This window comes from Venturia canescens, chromosome 2 (genome assembly GCF_019457755.1).
Source record: "Venturia canescens isolate UGA chromosome 2, ASM1945775v1, whole genome shotgun sequence".
Lineage (NCBI taxonomy): Eukaryota > Metazoa > Arthropoda > Insecta > Hymenoptera > Ichneumonidae > Venturia > Venturia canescens.
The window spans coordinates 17,191,082-17,212,587 of record NC_057422.1 but is presented as its reverse complement, the minus strand read 5'-3'; the positions used below and the strand labels follow the sequence as shown (position 1 = coordinate 17,212,587).

At 42.8% G+C, this 21,506-nt stretch overlaps 1 protein-coding gene across 2 annotated transcripts in view; it reads left to right on the top strand.

Moving 5' to 3' along the window:
* Positions 1-7,349: 7,349 nt before the first annotated feature.
* Positions 7,350-21,506, top strand: part of Sox102F (transcription factor Sox102F) — a 60,119-nt gene continuing 45,962 nt past the window's right edge. For both annotated transcript variants that reach the window (XM_043413234.1, XM_043413233.1), the window contains exon 1: positions 7,350-8,467. In XM_043413234.1, the coding sequence (XP_043269169.1) occupies positions 8,451-8,467 (17 nt within the window). In that variant the 5' untranslated portion in view covers positions 7,350-8,450. The remainder of the gene's footprint in view (positions 8,468-21,506) is intronic.

The following is a 21,506-nucleotide window of genomic DNA, read 5'->3' as shown; positions in this document are numbered from 1 at the left end:
TTCTAGTCTTTCGCACTACCTCTGCGCGTGCACTATCATTTCTACTTATTTTTCAATTATTTTCCTTCTCTGCTTTAGCAGTTTGTCTCTCCCTCGTTCTAATTATTGTACGAGAGTCTCTCCCTCGTCCAATGATTTTCTACAATTTCATGATCCTATTTTGAAAGATCACCCATTACGGGACCCGGGCTAAGAGCATATTATTTCTGCAGTGCGTATGCTAAAGTGTGTTCAGAACGTAGGAAAATTCTCTGACAGTTGAAACGTCGTATCCCACATCTTGTTTGCAGAAGCAAATCATTTTCGGCTACGCCCTTCTCGCCTTTCGCTCCCGTCTAATATCGGCAGCCTAAATTCACTCATCGCTTTTTTATTTCTTCGTTTTCCATGAGAAACAGAGAGAGATTAAAATCCAGCTGAGATTTTGGGTTATACCCACTCGCAGGGATAACTCAGACGACTCTCGCAACACTCATTGTTCATGTCTCCACCTTGACGACTATGCACTGGCGCATGGACCAGAATAGAATTGTTTCCGCTCTCAACTGATGTATGTACTCGGCTACACTCATTTTGTTGCGAGGGGACGTGGGTGCCAAGTAGGTTTTTCAGTACGATTTCCGAGCTAAATCAAGTTTCGTGGAGTCGATCTATAAGTTGAGGTAGATTTGATAAATTATTGGAAGGAACGCTGCAGGAAATTTGTTTCGAGTTGAACGAGCCATGAAAGATGTTCTAAAAAATGAAAGAGATGGACGAACGTGATCAAATCGTTCATTTCCAGGGAGCAGATATCGACGGAGAGAAATATCAAATAATTATCATCGCACGATTAATCTGTTGCACACAGCACCAAAAGTTGTCATGAAAAAGTAACGAACCGTAATCGCAGTTCCAATTAATAAAAGATTTGCAAGCCAATGCGGTGTGACGAGAATAGAAAACGCCATTTATAAATTAGCGTGGGTGGGCATGAACGGACCGGCATTTTCACGAGGCTGAGATGTCTCTAGCAAGGCGTTTTGTCCACGATAATTATGGCGAAGTCCCTGACCGTAGCGCGGAAAAACGATTACGAGGAGAGGAAGAAGAAGCTCAGGAGAAACAAGTAGGAATTCCGTTAGAAGGAAATGCTAGAATTTCCAGTGGCTGCTCCCGGCGTCGCTGATTGAAAGTGCCATGCGTCGAAGCGAATACACGTTTTGGACGAACGATGCGTGTCGAGTTACCCTTTTCCACCTCCCTCTTCCTCATCCTCGTAAACCTTGCCATGGAAGACGCGGATACACGTTCTTGCCCTCTCTTAAATTCTCTCTCAACTCTCGACGACGTGTGCCATGGCCCCCTTCGTCAAGGGTATCCGAATGAACACCTCTCGGCCCCTCCTCGTTCACTGACCGCTCTGTCTTCATCGCCTCATTCCCGGCGCGTGTGAAAAGGAAGTTTCCGTTCAAGAATCAGTTGCTGGCATAGTCACACCGGAGGTGGACGCACCTTTGACTCGCTTCTTCCCGACCCGGATGACCTTTCGACATGGTCAGCAACTGAAAAAATGCTCAAAAACTAGAACTAGTTACAACCACGATTCTTCGGAATAAACGCCGAGTTTTCAAATCTTGATACTTTTCTCCGGAGCTCTAGAAATCCTAGAAAATTCGATGCAGAAGCAAGAAAAAAAATGAAGTTGAAAAACACCGGATTGGGTCAAGTCCGCGAATTGAAATGGCGCGTTCGACTATTGATTTTTTATCTGCAAAATAAAAGACGAAGGAAAAAATGAGAAAAAGGAATCCGCAGAGCTTGATCAATGAGAAAGAAAAAGCGATCCAAAAAGCTATGAAAGGGGCGTCGATCCGAGGCGTGCTACGGCACTTAATATTCTCGTATGAAAGAATGCTCGACCGACGATTAAACAAGATTAATAGTATTCTTGTCCCTGTTTCTCTTCTTGTTTAGCTAACAGTAAAATTGTGTAGTCGGGTATTGAATTATGACATCGGGAACAAGTCGTGTTATGCAAAATACATCGACGGAACGGTCCGAGCCGTACGTCTTCTCATATTTTCTTATTACACTTTTTGTTCCTCGCTTATGACTTTCCGATACGACCGAGCAATTCGAGACGCGTTCTGAAATATACAAATGTTTTTTTCTCATCGCAGTTTGTTTGGTCAGCAGACCCGATGTCTCGGCGACATTCGAGAAAATCGATCCAACCAATTAAGTGCATAATGAGCGACTTAATAAACGAGTATTTGTATAAATAGTTACAAATAAAGTTGCGGAAGAGCAGTCGAACAACGGAATATGCAGTATCAATCTCCGGACTCATGTTTAATAACGAAGAGAGGGAACATCGCATGCGACAATGTGCAAAACAAAAAAAAGCTTCGTTGTCTAATTGGACGCGCGTGTAAGATCTGGCATTCTCGATCAATTCATTCGATGCTTTTTTCCCCTTAAACTTTCTCATCTTTTTCATCCTTGTCGTTATTCACGTTCGTCATTCGGCCGTGTGTTACTCGAGGCAATAATCACCGCCGTTCGATTAACAATCTCATGAAACGCGCTCAATCCTACTAAATTAATTCAAACCACGTAGCCACGTGCGCCTCGCGTATGACAGGAGAAAATCTGTACATTGGATAATCGTGTAGATCCCGTACGACCAGACGTTTTACCTTCTCTAACAGTCGAGAGAACATCAAAGCTTTTTCATCACCGGACAAGCGGGAATGAGCCAATCGAGCTCCAGCCGTCCAACAGAAAAGATCTTGTAGCAGCATCGCTAAAGCGGTTAATGCTGTACGCACTCTAGTATCCAGTAGATGTGATATGTTCTTATTCCGACATGAACCACAAATAGTAGAAAAAGGTACGCACGCGCGTTCACTCGAGTCCTGTGACTGCGTGTATATCTGGAGAAATGTATACCATCAACCCTTCAATTCTCACGGTCTCTCTTTGTGTAAGAGATTAAAAAATAATGTTGCGTCAAGAGAAATTATTTTTTTTTTCTGTTTTTTTTAGTAGAATCACAGATTCAAGTTGTTGCGATAAAATTTTGTGAGATTATGAAATACACAACTGGTTCAGAATTTAAGATAAATCATGCGAGTAGTATCGTAGTTTATGGGTGTCTAAATTGCGTAGATTTTTACTTCCTAATTAGAGATATTATCACTGTAAATTAATGTCAGAGTTATTAATTCAATGGTGTAAATAAATTATTCCAACTTATTTTTTGGCGAATGAAATTGCAAACCATTGATTAATCGGGGATCCATCACCGAGTGAACCCAAAATTTTATTCGTCCCTGGCTAAAATACCATATAGTTTTTTATGTGAAAAGGGAAGTGGATCAAGAAAGAAGTGTTAATAAACAGAGAAGACTATGACAGGAATGGACCAAAACGATTTTTTACGCATAGTCCCTATAACCCTGTGTATTTTTCTTCATATTTAAACACGTTTATCTCAATAACCAATAAGACGAACCCTGCAATCATCAAAATTTGATGTGTAAATTTCAAGACTTTTTTAAGAAAATCATTTCGTGGATGAGCTACCTTAAGAAATGACACGCGACGATGATTATCTAGCATTGTTGGATGAAAATTTGTTAAAATGTACTTGGACATGAAAGTAGAAAGATCGCAATTCAGTTTCCATGCTCCAGGACGATAGGTCCAAGCAAACGTTTTTCAAAATAATTTATTTTTTTTAAAAGCTCGTGAAAAAAAAAACATCAACTCTCCCATCCTGTCTTTCACGCAAAAGGGAGTAAAAGCGAGGCAAAAGGATCAAATGAGAAGGAGCAAAGGGAGTATGATGAAAAAAGAAAGAATGCAAGGGACGAAAGGGGCGAGAGGTGGGAGTGAAGGAAAATGAAAAAGTACAGAGAACAGAGGAGAGAGGAAGAGTCGGCTGCTCAGGGAACGCTTGGAGGATGAGAGCCGGCAGAATAAAGGAAGATGGAGAAAAGAGGAATGGGGAAGGCAAGTGGAAGGAGGCAAAAGGTTTGCGGGAGACATGAAAGGGATGCGCACCGACGCCATTCTCGTCCGCTTCTCCTGGCTCCGTTTCTCTCTCTCTCTCTCTCTCGCTCTCTTTCTACGTGATGCACACACCGACTGAACATCGGCCCGAGTTGTTTTGCTAGAGACATCCTCCCCTAGTATTTCCTCTATACACATGCCTGGATTCACCTGAAAAATAATACGGGCCCCGCTTTGCACTCAGACAGTGAGGGTGCTCTGTTACACCAGTGGAAACAAGTGAGTTGGAGTACCAGCTCGTCCGTAATATATCACGCGAGATGCAAGTCTGATCGGTTGACGAGGCAGAAGAAAATAGCAGTTTTCAAAAAGGCTTCAGATTCAAGAGGCATTGCTCAAGGAAAGTCCATTCGCTCGATGATAACCGCCAATTATAACAAAACTAAAATCATATTTTAAACGCTTTCAAAGTTTCATACATATAGAGATAATCCTGGTATCTGGTACCATTGAAGTAGTCAACTATTTCATAGACTTTGCCCACAACGAAAAAAAAAAAAAAAAAAAAAAAAACAAATCAACGATCGAGCGGATCAAGATCAAGATTCTCCCACAAGGAATCGTGCATCGTCCAAAAAATGTAGATTGGAATGGAAAAAAAATCGAAAACCGGTTGCTCTTATAATTCAAATCCGTTCGAGCTCAAGTAGTTAAGTTACAGTTAATGTTTCAAGACGCTTAACGTCAGAACCGTACTAAAAAGTGGTGCAAATATACACACGTTTATACATATATAGAAGAGCGGCTTGAATGGTGAGTTAAAGCCGCAGGCGAAAGGGCACACGCCACAGGGTGGCCACCTGTGAACATACAGGTGGAAGCGAAACAGGTCCCCCTCGAGGGTCTTTTACATAGATGTGTATACACACGTATATAGAAGAGATAGGGCAGAGAGAAGAAGAAAGAGAGAGAGCTCGTGCCCATGTTCCGGTGGGAGCCTGGCGCGTGTGCGACTCTCGTTTTTCATCGACGCGAGCATGAGTTTCTTTATAAAAGCAACGCGCATACACCGCGAAGACGAAGGAGGACACGAGGTGGGCGGACAGCTAGCGACAACAATGAGCATTGTGATTTGTGCGGGTGTAACTCCCGTCCTATTGGTTCATCAAACGAGTTCGACTCCCACCCTGGGAGTTTCCATTGGATCGGGAGGTTCGTACGGGGGGTTGCTGCGCGCCGGGTGCCGTTCCACCGCCTCCGTTCAACGCTCCGCCGCACACCGGACAATAGACAATGCGCAAGCCACACCGGCCTCCTCGAGGCGCACACCTGATTCATCTCGAGTACACCCCGTAACGAGAATCTTCCAAAAACCCCTTTTCTATGTGCCATCCCATCTTCTGGGATAAGACGCCTCCGGAATCGGTTAAACACACTTTCTTGGAATATTGAAACCATCTTACTAATAGCTCCGACTTTATCTGATTGGATTCCTAGAACGAAAGTTCTGCCGATGACATCGACTCGGGAATAATTGCGGAAGTGGTTCTGGCCAGCCGGCGTCTTGGAACGCCGTCGATTATCGAAATCCATACTCATGGAATTATCTTAGTTAAGAATTGCAAGTCGGATCGAAGCTCGAAGAAAAGGCCAACTCCGAGCACCGTCACCTGCCATCGACGATTGAGAAGCAAATACACCAACCGTGTCAGGCTTTCGACGGTGATGAAAAATAGAGCAAGGCAGCTTATCGAGGAGTCTTCAGAACCGGATACCAAATGATCCCTAACGAGGAGGCCGCTGAGACACCTTCGCTCGTCTGGCAGCACTTGTGATCCGAAGTGGTCCAAATCGACCGAGAACCTTTTGCTCCATCGCTGCAATTACATAATTCAGTGATCACGCTCGAGCCTCTGTCAATGAAATAAAGTCTCCTGTTCACCCATTACCAACGGGTAACCAGAATCCGATCGGCGGTTACCGAAATTATGAGAATCGTTTGGTATCATAAACCTGGAAAAATATTTCTCGGGCATTTCCCTCCGGAGTCCAGCAGCGATCCGCAGTTCCTGGTAACGGTTCACGTTACCTGCTGTTATCGTCAGAGTTTCGTGCAACATTAAGGGAACGATGAGTACCAATAAATAAGAATTAAAAATAAAAGCCCCAATAATTTGACGCTCGGATTGTTCTGGTAGAGAATCGGCGACGTCAGTAGTTCTCTCAGCCCAGATCCAAGGAGCAATTTTTACAGTACAGCGACAGTGTGACAATGAGCACGGAGCAGAGTTTGCTGCGTAAGCGAGGGCCATGCGCACTGGCTCCACCGCGACTCTTTCTCTCTGTCTATCGCGACTGACGGCCTCGTCGCAGCATGCCCGCGGCCTCGCGGTGGAGAATGTCGCAGGTCTGGGAAAAGAAGTGGTAAACATGAGAAGGGGCGTGAAGGAGGGGGGAGGGATGGGGTTGAGCGGAGAAGGGGTAACGGAGAGGGGAAAATCCGTGGTTGCGTGGGTGTACAAGAGAAAGGAGGCGTTACCAGCGGTGGCCGAAAAGGGCGTGACCAGCTTCGCTGTCCGTGGGCTCGGTGTGGATGCTGAAAAGCGCTGGCGCACGCTCGACTCGCTTTTACTACTGAGTATTTCCACTACTACTGCTGTCAAGCCACGGCTGGTATAACCGTGAGAGAGAGAGAGAGAGAAAGGCAGAGAGTAAGAGAGCAATGGAAAAAGAGAGAAGGAGGAGCAAAAGAGGAGGAAGAAAAATATCAAGCGGGGGAGAAACGAGACGGAAGAAGAGAATGAGTGGGAGGGAGAGAAATAGAAGCAGAAAGAATTGTAAAGGGCGAGAGTGAGTGAGCGAACAGAGGCGGGGGAGAGAGAGCGCGATATTCCAGCGCTTATAACGATGCCGCTCGACTGTACCTCTCTGTCCCTCTCATAGGCGAGGATGACAACGACATCTGGTGGTAGAAACGCGGCCCGTGGCGTTGGAGCAACACATGTGTGCGTCTGTGCCAGAGCGGGCTGAAGAGAGAGCGCGATAGAGGCGTCGCGACGTCGTCGTTCGGGGACGAGGCGCGGGGGTGGCGTTCCCCTCCGCCCCTTCCTCCCTCCCGCTTGTGGCGCTCCCCGGATCCCCCCGCTGCCCGCGTTCGATTGTTGGGCGTGAGGCCCCAGTGAAACACTCGCCGGGCGTAAGGGATGGAAAGAGAAAGATAGAGCGTAAGAGGGAGCGCGATGTTCCCGATCTGCGCCGGAGCCAGCGCCTGCCGAAACGTCTCTGGCCTCGTCGTCCCACCGCGGACCTCGTAGCCCGCGCGCTCTTCAGTCAGTCAGCCGACGCTCCGAGGCCGCGGCGATTATATTCTCACCATTGTACACACGCATAGAAAGAGAGAGAGAGAGAGAGAGAAGGAGAAAAAGAGAATACAAACCCACCGTCGGTACGGTGCATTCTATTATTCAATCAATCGCTCCTCTTCTCTATGATCAATCTTTTTTCTTAACGTTCTCCTGTCGTTCCGGTCTCATCTTCCGGACAGGACGATCCTTCGGAAACGACTCGAACTCCGCGAAAAATCTCCTGAACAATTCTCGCCGGAAACAATCATGTTATAATCAATTTTGTTCTTCGTTCTGCCTCGATTGAGAATAACATTACGTGTGGTTCGTTACGGTCTTGCAAATTTAACGCTACTCATTGATGTACAAACGTCCGCAACTTCATTGTCTTATAATCAGTGCGTGTCTTATTGTATCAGAAGATTAAATAAGTACGAAGTCTTATTCCTATTCATAGTTCCGTCGTCCGATTCTTGACGATTCGAGCACCATGGCTGTGTTTATTTAGCTGCTCGACCGGCTATTTCGAACCGGAAGTCCCCACGGATTTGGCGAGCTCAGATTCTGATGAATCTACTTGAAAAACGTGCTGCGAAGAGAATCAACGAACAAGGAAAAGTAGAAGATGAGTTAGAGAGGAAACGTGCTCGGGAGTAGCGCCGCTGCATTCTTCCTGTAAAAGACTTTCGACCGAGCGGTTCACCGGCACTTCCGGTATGCAGTGAGGCTTCCATTGGGCCTTGACAGTGATCGAAAAATCCCCTTCCTCCGTATCCTTCGCCGTAAAAATCGAGGATTCAGTGATCGCGGAGTGTTCACCGGGCAACCAATAACGCCGCGTGCATTCAAACTCGCCACGGAAAATAGCGATACGGAAATAATCGTCCGGGAAACAAGGCGAACGGATCGCTCAAGTTTGTTCGTTGAGACAGTGAAAGATTCGAGGATCGTGAACCATCTTGTGGTGCGAAAGAGAAAATAAGCCTCACGTGATTGTGATTTGAAAGAATTAGGGTGGTGGCTAATAAATACCACGTGCAAATTCGAGATCTACGCTTACGAGATATATCAGAAATTACGGTTCCACCGCTCCGCGGACGGGATGATATGAGCACGATCGGCAGGTGAGTGACGAGCAATCGTGCATTCCACGATTCAACGTGGCGCTCAATCAATTTAATTCTCGTGATTGACAGTCCCTGATGAGTTCCTCGATCGTTTTTTACCGATGGTTGTACGAAGCGGAAATATTATTCCCAAACGGAAGCGAGCCTTTTCTCCATTGAAATTACCTTCGTTACGCAATCATCAAGAGTAAATGTTTTAGAATAATTTATCGACAGTTGTCGATCGTTCAATTTGAAATTATCCAGGTAAATGAGAAATTTTGTGACTATTTGAGAAACTCATTGATTATAAACAAACAAACTTTTGATAAATGCTTTTCAACGGTTTTTACTGAAACATCAATAAAGCTCGATCTATAAAGATCAAAGCCGAAAAAATGGTACCGAAACTAAAGTAGACAACAGCGGAGGGGGATAAAAAAATCTCTGTTGCGAGAACCGAATAATTAAGCGGCTTCGAAACGTCTCGTGGTTACATGTGCGTGCGTAAGGTACAACCCAGCAGAGCCAGGCCTTTGGGCCATGTGTTAAACGCGGGAGAGGATAAGAGAAAGGAAGAAGGAGAGTGAGTGGAAGAGAGAGAAAGAGAGAGAGAGAGATTGCTCTTCGAGGGAGACTTGCGGGCGAGTGAGAGGGACGGGCAACCGTTACAGTGATGCTGGGAGCGCGCAATACATCTGACCCAGTGACCCTCGTCTCTCGCATTCGTTTCTCTTCGTTCTTGTCATCGTCGAAGTATTCCCTCTCCCTTTCTCTATCCCGTTCTTTTCCTCCCCTAAAATGCGTGAGGCACCGATTTCGGGCTTCGACTCGAGGCCGAGGGTGTTTCGAAAGAAGGGGGGACAAAAAAGAATCATTTTATCCCTACACTTCACCGTACTGCGTTGAGAATTTATAATGAACAAGTGAGCTCGGATTGCGCGTCTAATAATTCTTTTGGTACGTGTCAATTTCAGTGGAAATCAGTCCCAATCCTCATGAAAATCGCTGCAGGTCTCAGTAGCACGTTTTACTACAGGAAACCATTTCTCAAAGATCCTGTGTAACGATCGAAGCTCGAAAATCTCGACGATTTCGAAATGTCGGTCGAAAATTGATTCTTTCCAGTATTTCAATAGAAATTCTACTACTCGAGCAATTCTATAAAATCACAACGTTGGAGTCCAACGAAATGAACGAAGAAAATATTTGCGATTCGCCAATTTTTCATTTCACCGGTATAAGTTGAAAAACTACTAATTGCAAATTCGGCAGGAAACGAAATTGGAGAATTATTGGAATCATTGGAGCGTTTTTGTATATCTCTTGTTGGACTCCAACGTTGCAAACTTCAGTGTCGTATAAAATCGCCCATTCGCGCTGTGACAAATGTCGATATTTTCTGATAATTAACTTGCAATCGAGAACTAGAATTCACATGAAAAATTGCTGGCCTTTTTGCGACACTGGAGACATTTTTTTCACGGCTGATATTTATTCCACTTTTTAGAGAGCTGGCATGATCGCACAATCGCGTTTTCCATTATTGCATGCCGATTTTATTGTCAAGAAATGCTTGAAGATAAAACCCTCGCGTCCACCTCCTTATTTGACGACGGTGAACTACTTGCTTTTCTGGGGTTCCGTCCCTCGGGGTGTGTGACGAGGAGACCCTTCGATGCGGTTTTGCGGCAACCTATCCGATCGTGTTACCCCTCTTGTATAAACACACGTGAAAGCAAAAATGTACACGCGTGCGCGGGTACATATTTATTCTGAAGTGAGATTGAGAAATCCTTTCTCCTGGTATGAGAGCCGAAAGCCCTTCTTTTGTGCCCTCGTTCGAAGGGCGCGTGGATTCTCGAGCATATACGCGAGAGATCAACAGGAAACTCTCGCTCTTTACAGAATTATTATTTCTCGAGACCTCGAAATATTTCCACCGATAAATCTCGGCGCGCGAAGCATTTCAAAATCTTGTCACGATTCTTTTCCTCTTCTTAAGCGAATTATTAATTTTCCGATACCCTCAAAATCGCGTCGCATATGACGGGCAGAGAACATGCTTAATATCGCGACGAGCAATCTTTTTTCGGGTCTAGAAACGGAGACGATCGCTGGCTCCTTAACAATTTATGACTTTTACCAACTGGAAATGAGAACTTTGCGTACGTAAGTCATTTCGTTTTCATTGAATCTCAAATTTTTCTCTCTTCCATGAAGTTTCGTGACTTATTTTAGCTGAGGTGTCAGGCTCAATTTGCTGAAAGTTTGTCGCGAGTCCATTCAACGAGAATCGATTTTTTTTTCCTGAACTCAAATCTGACGTTTCGATCTTCAAATCTTTTATTTAAATGAAACAAAATTAGATGATTCGAAACGACGAAATCCGACGAGAGATAAGACAACACGATTGTTTACTAAAAATTATGAGTTTGCACTCGTAACTTTTTCCATTCGTTCAAACATGCGCCGATGAAACAAAAAATCTATTGAAAAATATTCTATTGTTTTGACGAAGAGTCGGAGCCAATAATCTCGAGCTTTAGAGAGCATCTTGAAAGGATCGTATATACATACGGTATTTTTAGTCTTAAAGCAATGAGAATTTGCGTCATCGGATACTGCAAAAAAGCCTTCCAAAAGAGTTGCGGACATTTACGAGCGATATATGTACTGCGCTGCGAATTATGTAGTAGTTATTATATATTATATGAGACACTCAACACGAATCAGTCGCTGCTCGAATTTTGCTTCTGGTACTGACTTTCTTTCTTTTTGCTTCTTCTTTCGCTCATGGAAAGCAACTCACCTAATTTTTTTTTTCAATTCTTATCTCGACATCATCATTGACAGAGAATTTTCAAGAAATTCGGACTTCTTTCCAAGATTCGTTGAAAAGTTATCACTCGATTTTTGAATATTTTGATTAGGCCAATGTTTTTTTATCGATTCTAACCAAAAAACAAAAATTCTAAATGAATAATCTGCTTCATGGATTCTTTCATTTATCATTTCTTTTTACTGTTGTTCGAAAAATAATGAATTAACAATCTGACTGCAATCCTACTGAGCTTGAAATTCACGAAAAAAAACAAGAATTTTTACGGAACATTTACTAACAAATTCGACGAAAACCACGACTATAAACATTGTTTTTGCTCAGAATTAAGAATGCAATTTGGAGCAATTTTTGCATCATTACCGATGTTTTTCGGAGGAAAACTAAATTTTTCACGCGGTTATGGATATTTGGAGAAAATACTCAAATTTCTCCATTATTTTTGTCCAATAAGCTCATCGAAATGCGAACTGCTTAGTAATTTCGATAAATTATTCTTAATAAACCTTAAAAAGAACCAGAGTTAGAGAACTGTGAATCAAAGTTAAAGCAGTAGCCAATTTAAGGTAGAATGTCCCATATGGAAGTTAACAAAACACACATATATGTTGTAAAATATGTTTAGAATTCTTATTGTTCATCTGGCGAGAGTTTGGTCTTTCGTTAAAGAAATACAGACTGATATCGTGCTTATGGAGTAGTTTCCCATATGCTTCGGTCCCCTCCATCGGAAACGTTTCTGCTGATGTTTTCTGATGCTGAAGTTCTCTGACTTCTGCGCCTGGGACCGACTACACTCGCACTCGTTTCGCTCTCGCGTTGTTTTAAAATAGGCCAAGGATCGTAAAAAAGAATGATGTCTGCAGTGCACAGTGTGCTGAACATTTATACATGTATACACACGTCAGTAAATGTGTACTCATATACACATATATGTAATCTATATAAATATATAAACGTTTCTTTACGGTACGTATCCTCATTTTTATACCATGCCCCCTTGCCTCTCTCTCTCTCTCTCTCTCTCTCTCTCTCTTTCTCTTCCACAAACATTAAATTTTCTTGTCACTTATCGGTTAATATCTTTCTCACTCTTCATTGAAAAATTTGATGCTCCAGTGAGCCCGAGGATGATGCTTTTTCAAACAATTCCATACGGTGAGAAAGGAGTCGTTAAAGTTAGTTTGAGTACCACCGAAAGTTGTATTAAATCTCGGAGTAAACATACGTTGTACGAAGCCGTTGGCCAAATTGAAAACGGCTTCGGCAAGCCACATGTTTTCATTATTTCTTTTGAAAAAAAAAAAAAAATTTCTTTTAATTTTTTCTTCTATTTCTCCATCGTCGGCGAACAATGGAATTAAAAAAACACTCGACACACGCGCGCGCGCTCATATGCATACAGATATTTATATAACAGTAGGGGGATGACGGAAAAACGTATGGTAACAAAATAGGACATATCTCAAGTGACAAGATGTTTCAAGCTCTTGTGGAGCCTCACGATCCAAGAGCTAATACCGAAACGAACGATTTTTCTTTTTTTCTGCCCCCTCTCGTGTATCCCACAGTGTGGCTCTTTCTCGCCTTTTGTCTCGGCTCTTTTGGAGTCTCCGCTCTCAAACCGAGATTAGTCTCTCCGCGGTTTCAGAATGACAAAAGGCCTCATGAGACCTCGAATAAGAGACGCTGAACCGAAACAAGAAACACGGGTTTACGAAGACGTTCGGGTGATTGAGGAATTCGAAAATCTCTCGACTTCGGGAAAGAGCCTCGAAACAATGGGCACACACGAGCATTCATTTATCCGAGACAACGCTAAATTGTCAGACTCTAATCCCTTCGAGCTCACGATTTACGCCTTGCGACACTCATAAGTGACTTTTTTCATGAGGCTTTTGGAAATTGTGTGCCACGTTTGATCCTCAATGTGACAGCTCTTGAATTATTCGACGATCCGTCAATATATATTCTTCAGTCATTTCACTTTCGAGATTAAACATCCATAAACTAACCTATAAAAATGAATTCATTATTCATTTGTTCCAAATAATTTACTGCAAGTGAATGATGTATTTTTTAAAAATGCCTCACGTTTACTCAAATCCTTGGATCATCAACGATTTATCGGAGCTCACGTTTCTTCGTTGATGCACATTTTTTCCAACGCCATTCCTTGAGTTTCCAAAGAATTATTCCAGCCTTCGTTGCACTTTTTTCCTCCAATTTCAAACTCTTCGAGATTTTTTTATTAACTTAATTATTCCAAATCCCTAAATGCATCCAATTGTCCAAACTTTCCCCCGATTCCAATGATTTTCTTGATTGAAAACTGCGCTTTCATGGCCGAGGAGCGATTAGTAACGACGTAGACACTTTTGCTCGTGCCTTCGCACGACGAAATGGTTTTCTGGCTCGAAGAGCAGCACCAAGCCGAGTTAACGTATGCAGCATGAGCTCCCGTGTGACACGCGCGTCACGCTAGATTTCTCCTTCATCGCTTTGACTTACGACGAAATCCTCGTGACTCTTTATTCTCTCGAGCTCCTCCATATTGGCATTAACCAAATTCAGAATTGTACTAGTTCCTTTAACACTCCCGGGTCTTATGTATAAACCAAGAGCGGCTCGATAGACGCGCACGGACACACATACAACGAGTACGAGGAAGAATGGAAGCATGAATATTCGTTGTCGATTTTTTGTCGTCGTGGTTCTCGAAGACGCCGAAGAGCCAAAGGACTCTGTCAAAAACAAGAAAATCTTCCATCTGGCGTTTCTCCGCTGCCTTTTTGCTTCATCTTCGCGTCTCTCGTCTTTTACTTCCGAGATCCTTCATATGCATATTCTACTCTGACGCCATCGTTCTCGAGCCTCGGACCAATCTTTCGTGTACTCTCGCAGCATCTTTCTAACAGCATCTTTCCACGTTTAGACTCACACTCCATTTTATCTTTCTCTCTCCCCTCGGTAACGAAATATTCGAAAGAAACGAAATCTTTTCATGAAAATATTCTCCAGATTTTTAGGTATTGTTTCAATGTCACGTGACTCACCGTAACATTAAAATTTGCTTAAAAATTATCATTCATGTTCCAAGACACGCTGGACGGTATTAAAAATAATTAATTTTTCAATCGAATCCATTTGACATCAAAATTTTCTAGTATTCGAGCCTGATCTCTGTCTGATTGAAAAAAAAAAAAAACTTTAAATCACTGAAATAAGTCATATTTTTGCAGCCGAATGGCAATTTTTGAGGACGTCGAGGATACTTAAGTAAAGCACCGTCGTTTATCTTTTGCACTCTGAATAAAGAGTTCACGAATTAATTGATTCAGTTACACTGTAAAAAGATAATTACATTTATCTGACTATTATTTTTAATGTGGATAAAAAATATTTTTGAATGTATATATCGATTGATGATTAAAATACAACGACCCCAGGAGGCTTACTCGATTCGGGGTCATCCGCGGCTCGAAAGTCTCGCTCCCTTGGTCGGGGGCTCGGGCTGAAAAATATGTTTCGAAACGAGAGGCTCCGATGTCATAGAAATTTATTTTTTCAATTCCATTCTTTCTCTCCGTCCTCGTCTCTCGCTCTCTCCTTCCCTTACGTTTTTCCCTCAGCTCTGGCGCACGGCTAATGGCTTCCACGAAATTCTCGAATAATTACTCTTTGTTCGTTGAGCTCGCACGAGGGCGCGAGACCGTGGATGAGTAATCGCGTGGCAGTCAAACGCGTTCGGCACTGAATGCACCCCGAGAAACCAAGAGAAAGAGAAACAGAGAAAGAGAGAGAGAGAGAAAGATCCATGTGTAGGTATCAGGCTCCGGACTAAATAAATAAAAGTTCGTATATAAGTTACCGATTAAAATTTGCATCCAATTGCCAGAGCATTTATACCGAATCTTACCGAACCCGAATCGCAAAAAGCCATCGAATATCAGAGCAATCGATTAAACTATGACTGAAACTAGAAACAAATTGTAGCGCAAGGAAAAAATTCAGTGAGCCCTGATGCTTCTCCTGACCCCTTAAAAAGTGTGTAGATGTGAGATTCAACGAGACTAGACCCTGCAAAGATAGTTCAGTATTCCCATGCCATCTACCGTGAGTTCGTACGACAGACGCACTCACATACGCAATAAGTATATTTCACTTGTGCATACGGACAATAATACATGCGATAGAGCGAATGAAATATTATCAACGCCTCGCTGACGACAAATGCCGGCGATAAAATTATCCAGTTACGTTGGTATAAAAGCCAAGCTGATTTATTTCTACGACTTTCTAAAAGTTAATGCAACACCTTTCCACTAGCATTCTTTTATTTTTTAGTGCTTAAATCTCATGGATATGAGAATGGGGCACGAAGAGCATTTAATGGTGTCATAACTGATAGTAGCATCAATTCCGTGATTGTTTAAGGTATTCCTTTCAGAAACCCGAATATTCTACAATTAAATAACTGATTTTCAATGACAGTAAAGTAAAAGTGCATGGGAATATTATTTTCAGGTCAGATTATCGAACATTTAATAAATAATTAAACGTCAAAAATCGTAAAATTTATACGGGAGCTTATGAAAATTCCGCCATCACCAAATTTCTATTCAATAATTCATAGACTAAATAATTATAAATTCCTGATATAAACTGTCTCAGAGATAGAAAAAATGTAAAGAATCCATGGCGACGATAAAAATGAATACCGCATGCTTAAAAGAGGCATTAACGATGGAAGTTGGAAAAGTGGCAGAAGCAGAAGCATTTCCTACGTAACCCCAACTTCTCAGAGTTTTGGAATCAGTCCGAATTTCGAGTGCCCCGGTTTGCGAGACCAAAAAATACCCTCATGCGAAAGGAATACCTTAAACATTAGATACGGTCGTAGTACGAAAAAATATTGGCCGATTGTGATAGCGTACGAATAACACGCACAAAGGTCCCTACTAAAATACGTAAACGGGCGCGTGGTCGAGCGAGTATAGAACAGCGACTTAGTACTATTATTAAATCTGACATCTTGATGTAGACGAGATTTTTGGATAGCTCGGGAGGTCTCAAGACCGTCGTGAGAAACAATGTAGAGCACGTGTCCTCCCCTTCTTTACGGACGACACCTGACAAGATCGATCGTAGAATGAGCAAAAAAAACAATGAAGAAAGCTGAATCAGGAGGGACGAGATAATGGAAAAATATCAGAGCTTTCGGGTCAGAAAATTGATCTCGAACTATTAACGAAACAATGCGACACGTAACGCATCGCGCACCGCAGTGTGCAGCCTGATTTATAATCGCGGTCAGCGCTTCACTCGCCTAATGAATGAATCTTTGCCAGGGTGTTTAAAGTCCCTCGTTGCACACCACTAGCACACCCTACCTCGTGCAGAGTTGAGACGCGTATACATTCACGCGGTTACGAATAATCGCGGCAGCCTGCTCGCAGTTGTCCCAAATTAACTGATTTACCCGGAAAATGTTGAGTAAAATTTGATATTTTTTTTCTCTTTCCAATTTTCACTCGAATGTCGAGGATTATCGATAGAACCTTGAGGCATTATTTTCGTAGCAAATTCTTCGACGTTTACTATACTTTTCGTTGGGACTTGCCGTGGCATCAGATTCATGCGTGCATGGATTTGTGAGCGCGTCGCGGTGAGCTCTTGATGGGTTAAAATTTCCAAATAATTATTCCATCCCGATGAAAATTTCAGTTGAATTCACAATCAGCTTTCCATTAGCGATTAATTGATTGAGAGAACAAGCTCGAGCTTACTGAGCCAGCAGGGCTCGAAGAAAGCGGAAGAACGGAGAAGAAAGGGAGAAAATATTTGCAGGTATCTTAAGCATGCGAGCGCGCAGTCGGTGCCACACGAGTTTCTCTCGCTCTGTGGCTTAATGGCAGGAGGATGAATAGGATTTGGAGATACACTCAAAGTGCCGGGGCGCATAAGTACCAACATAAGCTGCAGCCAAACGCTGCAGCTCGTATCGCACAACGGACGCGGCGTATTAGCCCACCGCGCTTTGTTCTTGATGTATGGAAGGCCATTACGCTCGTTCTCATTCTCTCTCTTCCTTTTTTCTTTTCCTTTCTCTGCTGCGCGCGTTTCCTTTTCTCTCGCAATCTCTGTCATCCTCTTTCCCCCGCATTCTGCTTTCTCTTCATTTCTCTCTCCTTATCCCCTCGAAATCCGTTCGCCGCCCAAGATACGCGATTCCGCGTTTATAGGTGCGCGAATTAACAACGGATACGCGAGTACCCGTTCGTGTCGAGTCACGGACGAACAAGTAAAAAATCTAATTCACATGGCTGGTCCACCGGATTATTGCGAAATCACTTGTGCCATTACTCTTGACGGGAATCAAGCTCTGTGTGGAAACCGATTTGGTCTGTGCAGACATTTTTTAACTTGAAATATCCATGTAGCCATGTTCTTGGAGAAATCTGCAGTGACGGGATCAAGGATTTTAGGAAATTTTCAAAAATCCATTCGACAACACAATCGTACACGACTGAGGAGTGCCGCGAACCCTAACTCAACACACTCAGCTGCGTAATTGACACTAAAACAATATTAATCGAATAGATAACAATAATTCAAATTTCGTAGGCCAAAATTTTAATCACTATTATTGTCGTTGAACTTAATTTTCTTGATTCAATAAACCAACTTCACTGTTACAATTATTAAGACTTGAAGTTAGTGAGCAATTGACAGGTTAGAAATATGGATGAATTGTGTATGGAAAAGTATAGGATTTGCATGTCGATGGAGGGAAACGAAAGAAGAAAACTAGAAGGGCAGAGCGGGGTATGATGAACCGTATATGTTTTTCGGTGTGGTTGAGGGAACTCGGAGTATGTATCGTCGATGGTCGGGTGGTTCCAAGCAACTTGACACTGAACACATGGCCCCACTTCTTCTTAAACCCACACTCGGTCCAGAAGACATTCTCTCTCTTTCCATCTTCCTCGCAGTGCCCCTCTCTTTCTCTCTTTCTCTCTCTGTTCCTCTCTCGCTTCTTATTCGTTCTCCTCCTTTTTCCTTTCCTTCTTCTTCTCTTCCTACGTTTTCATGAGCTCTCCAGCTTGTGTTCACCGATCGTATTTCTTGCCGCGTGTCGTTTATGGGAGAGAACATTGACGATGATGCGACAAGGAAAGCTAGAAAAAGAAAAGAAAAGAGAGAGAGAGAGAAAGAGAAGAGAGAACACGTCACGTCATCTTGTAATTCTCCGGATGTGATTGAGCTCGAGGGCCACGTGGTCCACGTGGTCCAGTTTCATACAAACCTCCTCCAAGGCTTTGGGCGTCTTCTTCTGCGTCAACTCTCAGCCATCGTTCCTCTCCCCTCTCTCTCTCTCTCTCCTTTCTTTTATCTCCTTCTCTCCGCGCTGGACCATTTTTGTTTCGTTTCCCAAAGCAATACGTCACAGCATCCACTCTGTTCCCTCTGTCTTCTGAGAAAACATTATGGAGAGCGAACTTCAGACACACTGCACTATAATACGCATACGAACTCATTGACTAAAAGCTTCATATTCTTAGAATTCAAACAATCTGCAGAAGCCCACAATAATGGGACGAATTTGTGTCGTTAAATCACTACCAAATTCCAAGATATGCGACATCGAAGATTTTTTTTTCATCGATACAACTCCCAGTGTGTTCAATGTACCTGATCACGCTACTCAAGAATAGTCAGTGAAAAAATAAATAAAAGAAGATCCATCACATTCCACTGAACACGACCCGAGCCTTCAACATTGACCAAACGAAATGAATTCCACCTGAGAGCAAACTAAATTATTTCTTCAAAATAGTCAACCCGCCCAACATTTTCAATAGCTTTCGATGCCTTTTTTCCGGATTGTTCATTGGGCGTCAGGATAAAAATTGGTGAAAAAAATATTCTATATGAAAACTTGCTAAACGTGAACAGACTCTCATGAAGCTCAACAGTCTCGTATTTATTTGTTAGTGTGTGCGCGTATGTGTGTGTGAGTGAGAGAAAGAGAAACAGCGCAAAAGAGGAACTCGAGACATATCGAATCTGGTCACGATTCAGCTGCGATCTCCAGCCAGCAGCGCACTCGATCTTATTCTCGATTTGCTACCCCCTTAACTAAGTTCAACCACAAAGCAGAAGTATGTTTGCGGAGAATGCAGCAGTCTCGTAGCCTACGAGTCCGGTGCTTTCTCCCTTTCCACCTCTCCGGCTCTCCCTCTTCCTCTCGTCTGTAATCGACTCGATGATTAATCCCAATCGTTGCGATTTCCCGCAGCGTGAATTAATCTAACCGGACCGCGTGCCCGCGGAACTCTCTTATATTAATCGATTCGCTTGTTAGCAAGGTTCAATATAGCAGTCAACCTAACGCCTCTGCGGCTCTTCCGACCCCTGTTTTCACGAATAGTATAAATCTCCTTTTCCTTCTCGTTTACCCACTGCCTGCGAATCAATTATTTTCGTTACGAATTCATGGTTTTTTAACCCTCGTGTGCGTAGATACCTGACCCAGGACTAGACAACTCGGAGGTTGGAAAGATTCTCGGAATTGTTCGGTCAATCATCGATCAATTTATAATCGCCTGTGAGCAGAGAGTGATCGAAAATAATTAAAATCTTGAAAGACTTGAGCCGAGGCTGTTTCCACCGCGTCTACATTTGCTGTTTTTATTTCCAGAGGGACTCATTGAAAACAACTTTTCGCCCGAACGACAATGCTTAAAATGTCAGTTGTTTATTGAATCACTAAATAATTTAAGGGCTATGTACACTTGTGATAGGCGGAAATAGAAATTTTTTTTATTAGATATTCTTCAAGTACAATGAAGAATATTCGGTGGATACGATTACTGAAAAAACTATTAATCCGATCCATAAAAAATTCATATCACTTTTTTATTATAATAATAGCTAAAGCCTGGACGAAGGATTTCGTATTTTGCTGGGAAAAAAAATTGTAACAAGAAAAGCGAAATTTTAGCACCTCAAAAAATGAATTTTTTGTTAAAACTGTTCCCTTTTTTTTAAATTAAAATTTTTTCAAATCCTTCGTTTAGTCAGTTTTCAAGTTATCGTGTCCACCGCAATTGATCCTCAAAAAAGGTGCTACTGGAATACAGCTGAAGTTCCGCCATTCTGAGAAAATTTTTGATGAAAAAAATCAAGAAAATAATGTTTTTTCGCCTGCTGCATTTTTGAAAATCAGGACGAGTCATTTCGTAAATCCATCGATCAGTTACGGATTCATGATAAATTCTGTTGAACGAATTCATTTCCCTAACATGACGTCTTTGTATCGAATGTGCATCATGCAAAGAATTGCTCAAGAAAATTTGAAAATTCGCAGAAAAAGGGTACTCGTCCAGTCGTCGGTTGTCATCTATCAATGTAATCCGAAGATCGAAGAAAAGTCCGATTGAAGTGGAGATTGGTTTATCAAGCGTGTTCCAGAGGCACGTTGAGATTCGTGAATACGTTTTCTTCCTAAAGTCAGAAAACTCGCCATCCTCGCACCAGTTCGCCCTGGTCGTTTTCGGCTCGGAAAGCTCTAGGGCAGAAGCGTCGTTATACTTTTACACCAGCAAGGCTCGCACACGTCCAACCAAATTCGGACAACCCTGTGTAAGTTCGTATAGGTGCTTGAGAGTTTTAGTTGTGAGAGTTCGGTCCGCTCATACATAAACAAGAGATGGCCCGACGCTCGGCATCAAAAGAAGTGAGAGAGCCGCTCTCTGGCTGCTGGGTCTCCATTATGTAGAGCATATCCCACGTTGCTTCCATGAAGAATACTAACGATATAGCTTTCTCCTCAGCCAACCGTCAACGGGACTGAGTCTCCTGCCTCTTCTTCATCATCTTTCCGTCGCTACTCTTCTCCGTGCTCGCTTTCTGATACTTCGATCCCTGCTGTTCCTCTTCATGAACAAAATCCCAGGATGATGAAGTTAAAACTTTTTTCGAAGCTCGTACTTTGTAATGTTCTACTTTGAATGATGCTCGTTCAGGATGAACGAGGTGTCTGATGTTAACGTTACCGGAAGTGCTACCGTGTCTGATCAATTGACGAACTAAATTTCCAGAATAAAAATCATCGAACAACGTCATTGCTGTCGATCCTCGGTCATTTAGGCATCAAATGGACCACACGAGCGTGCCGTAGCTTTCGAACGAAATAAAGTCGAAGAGAAA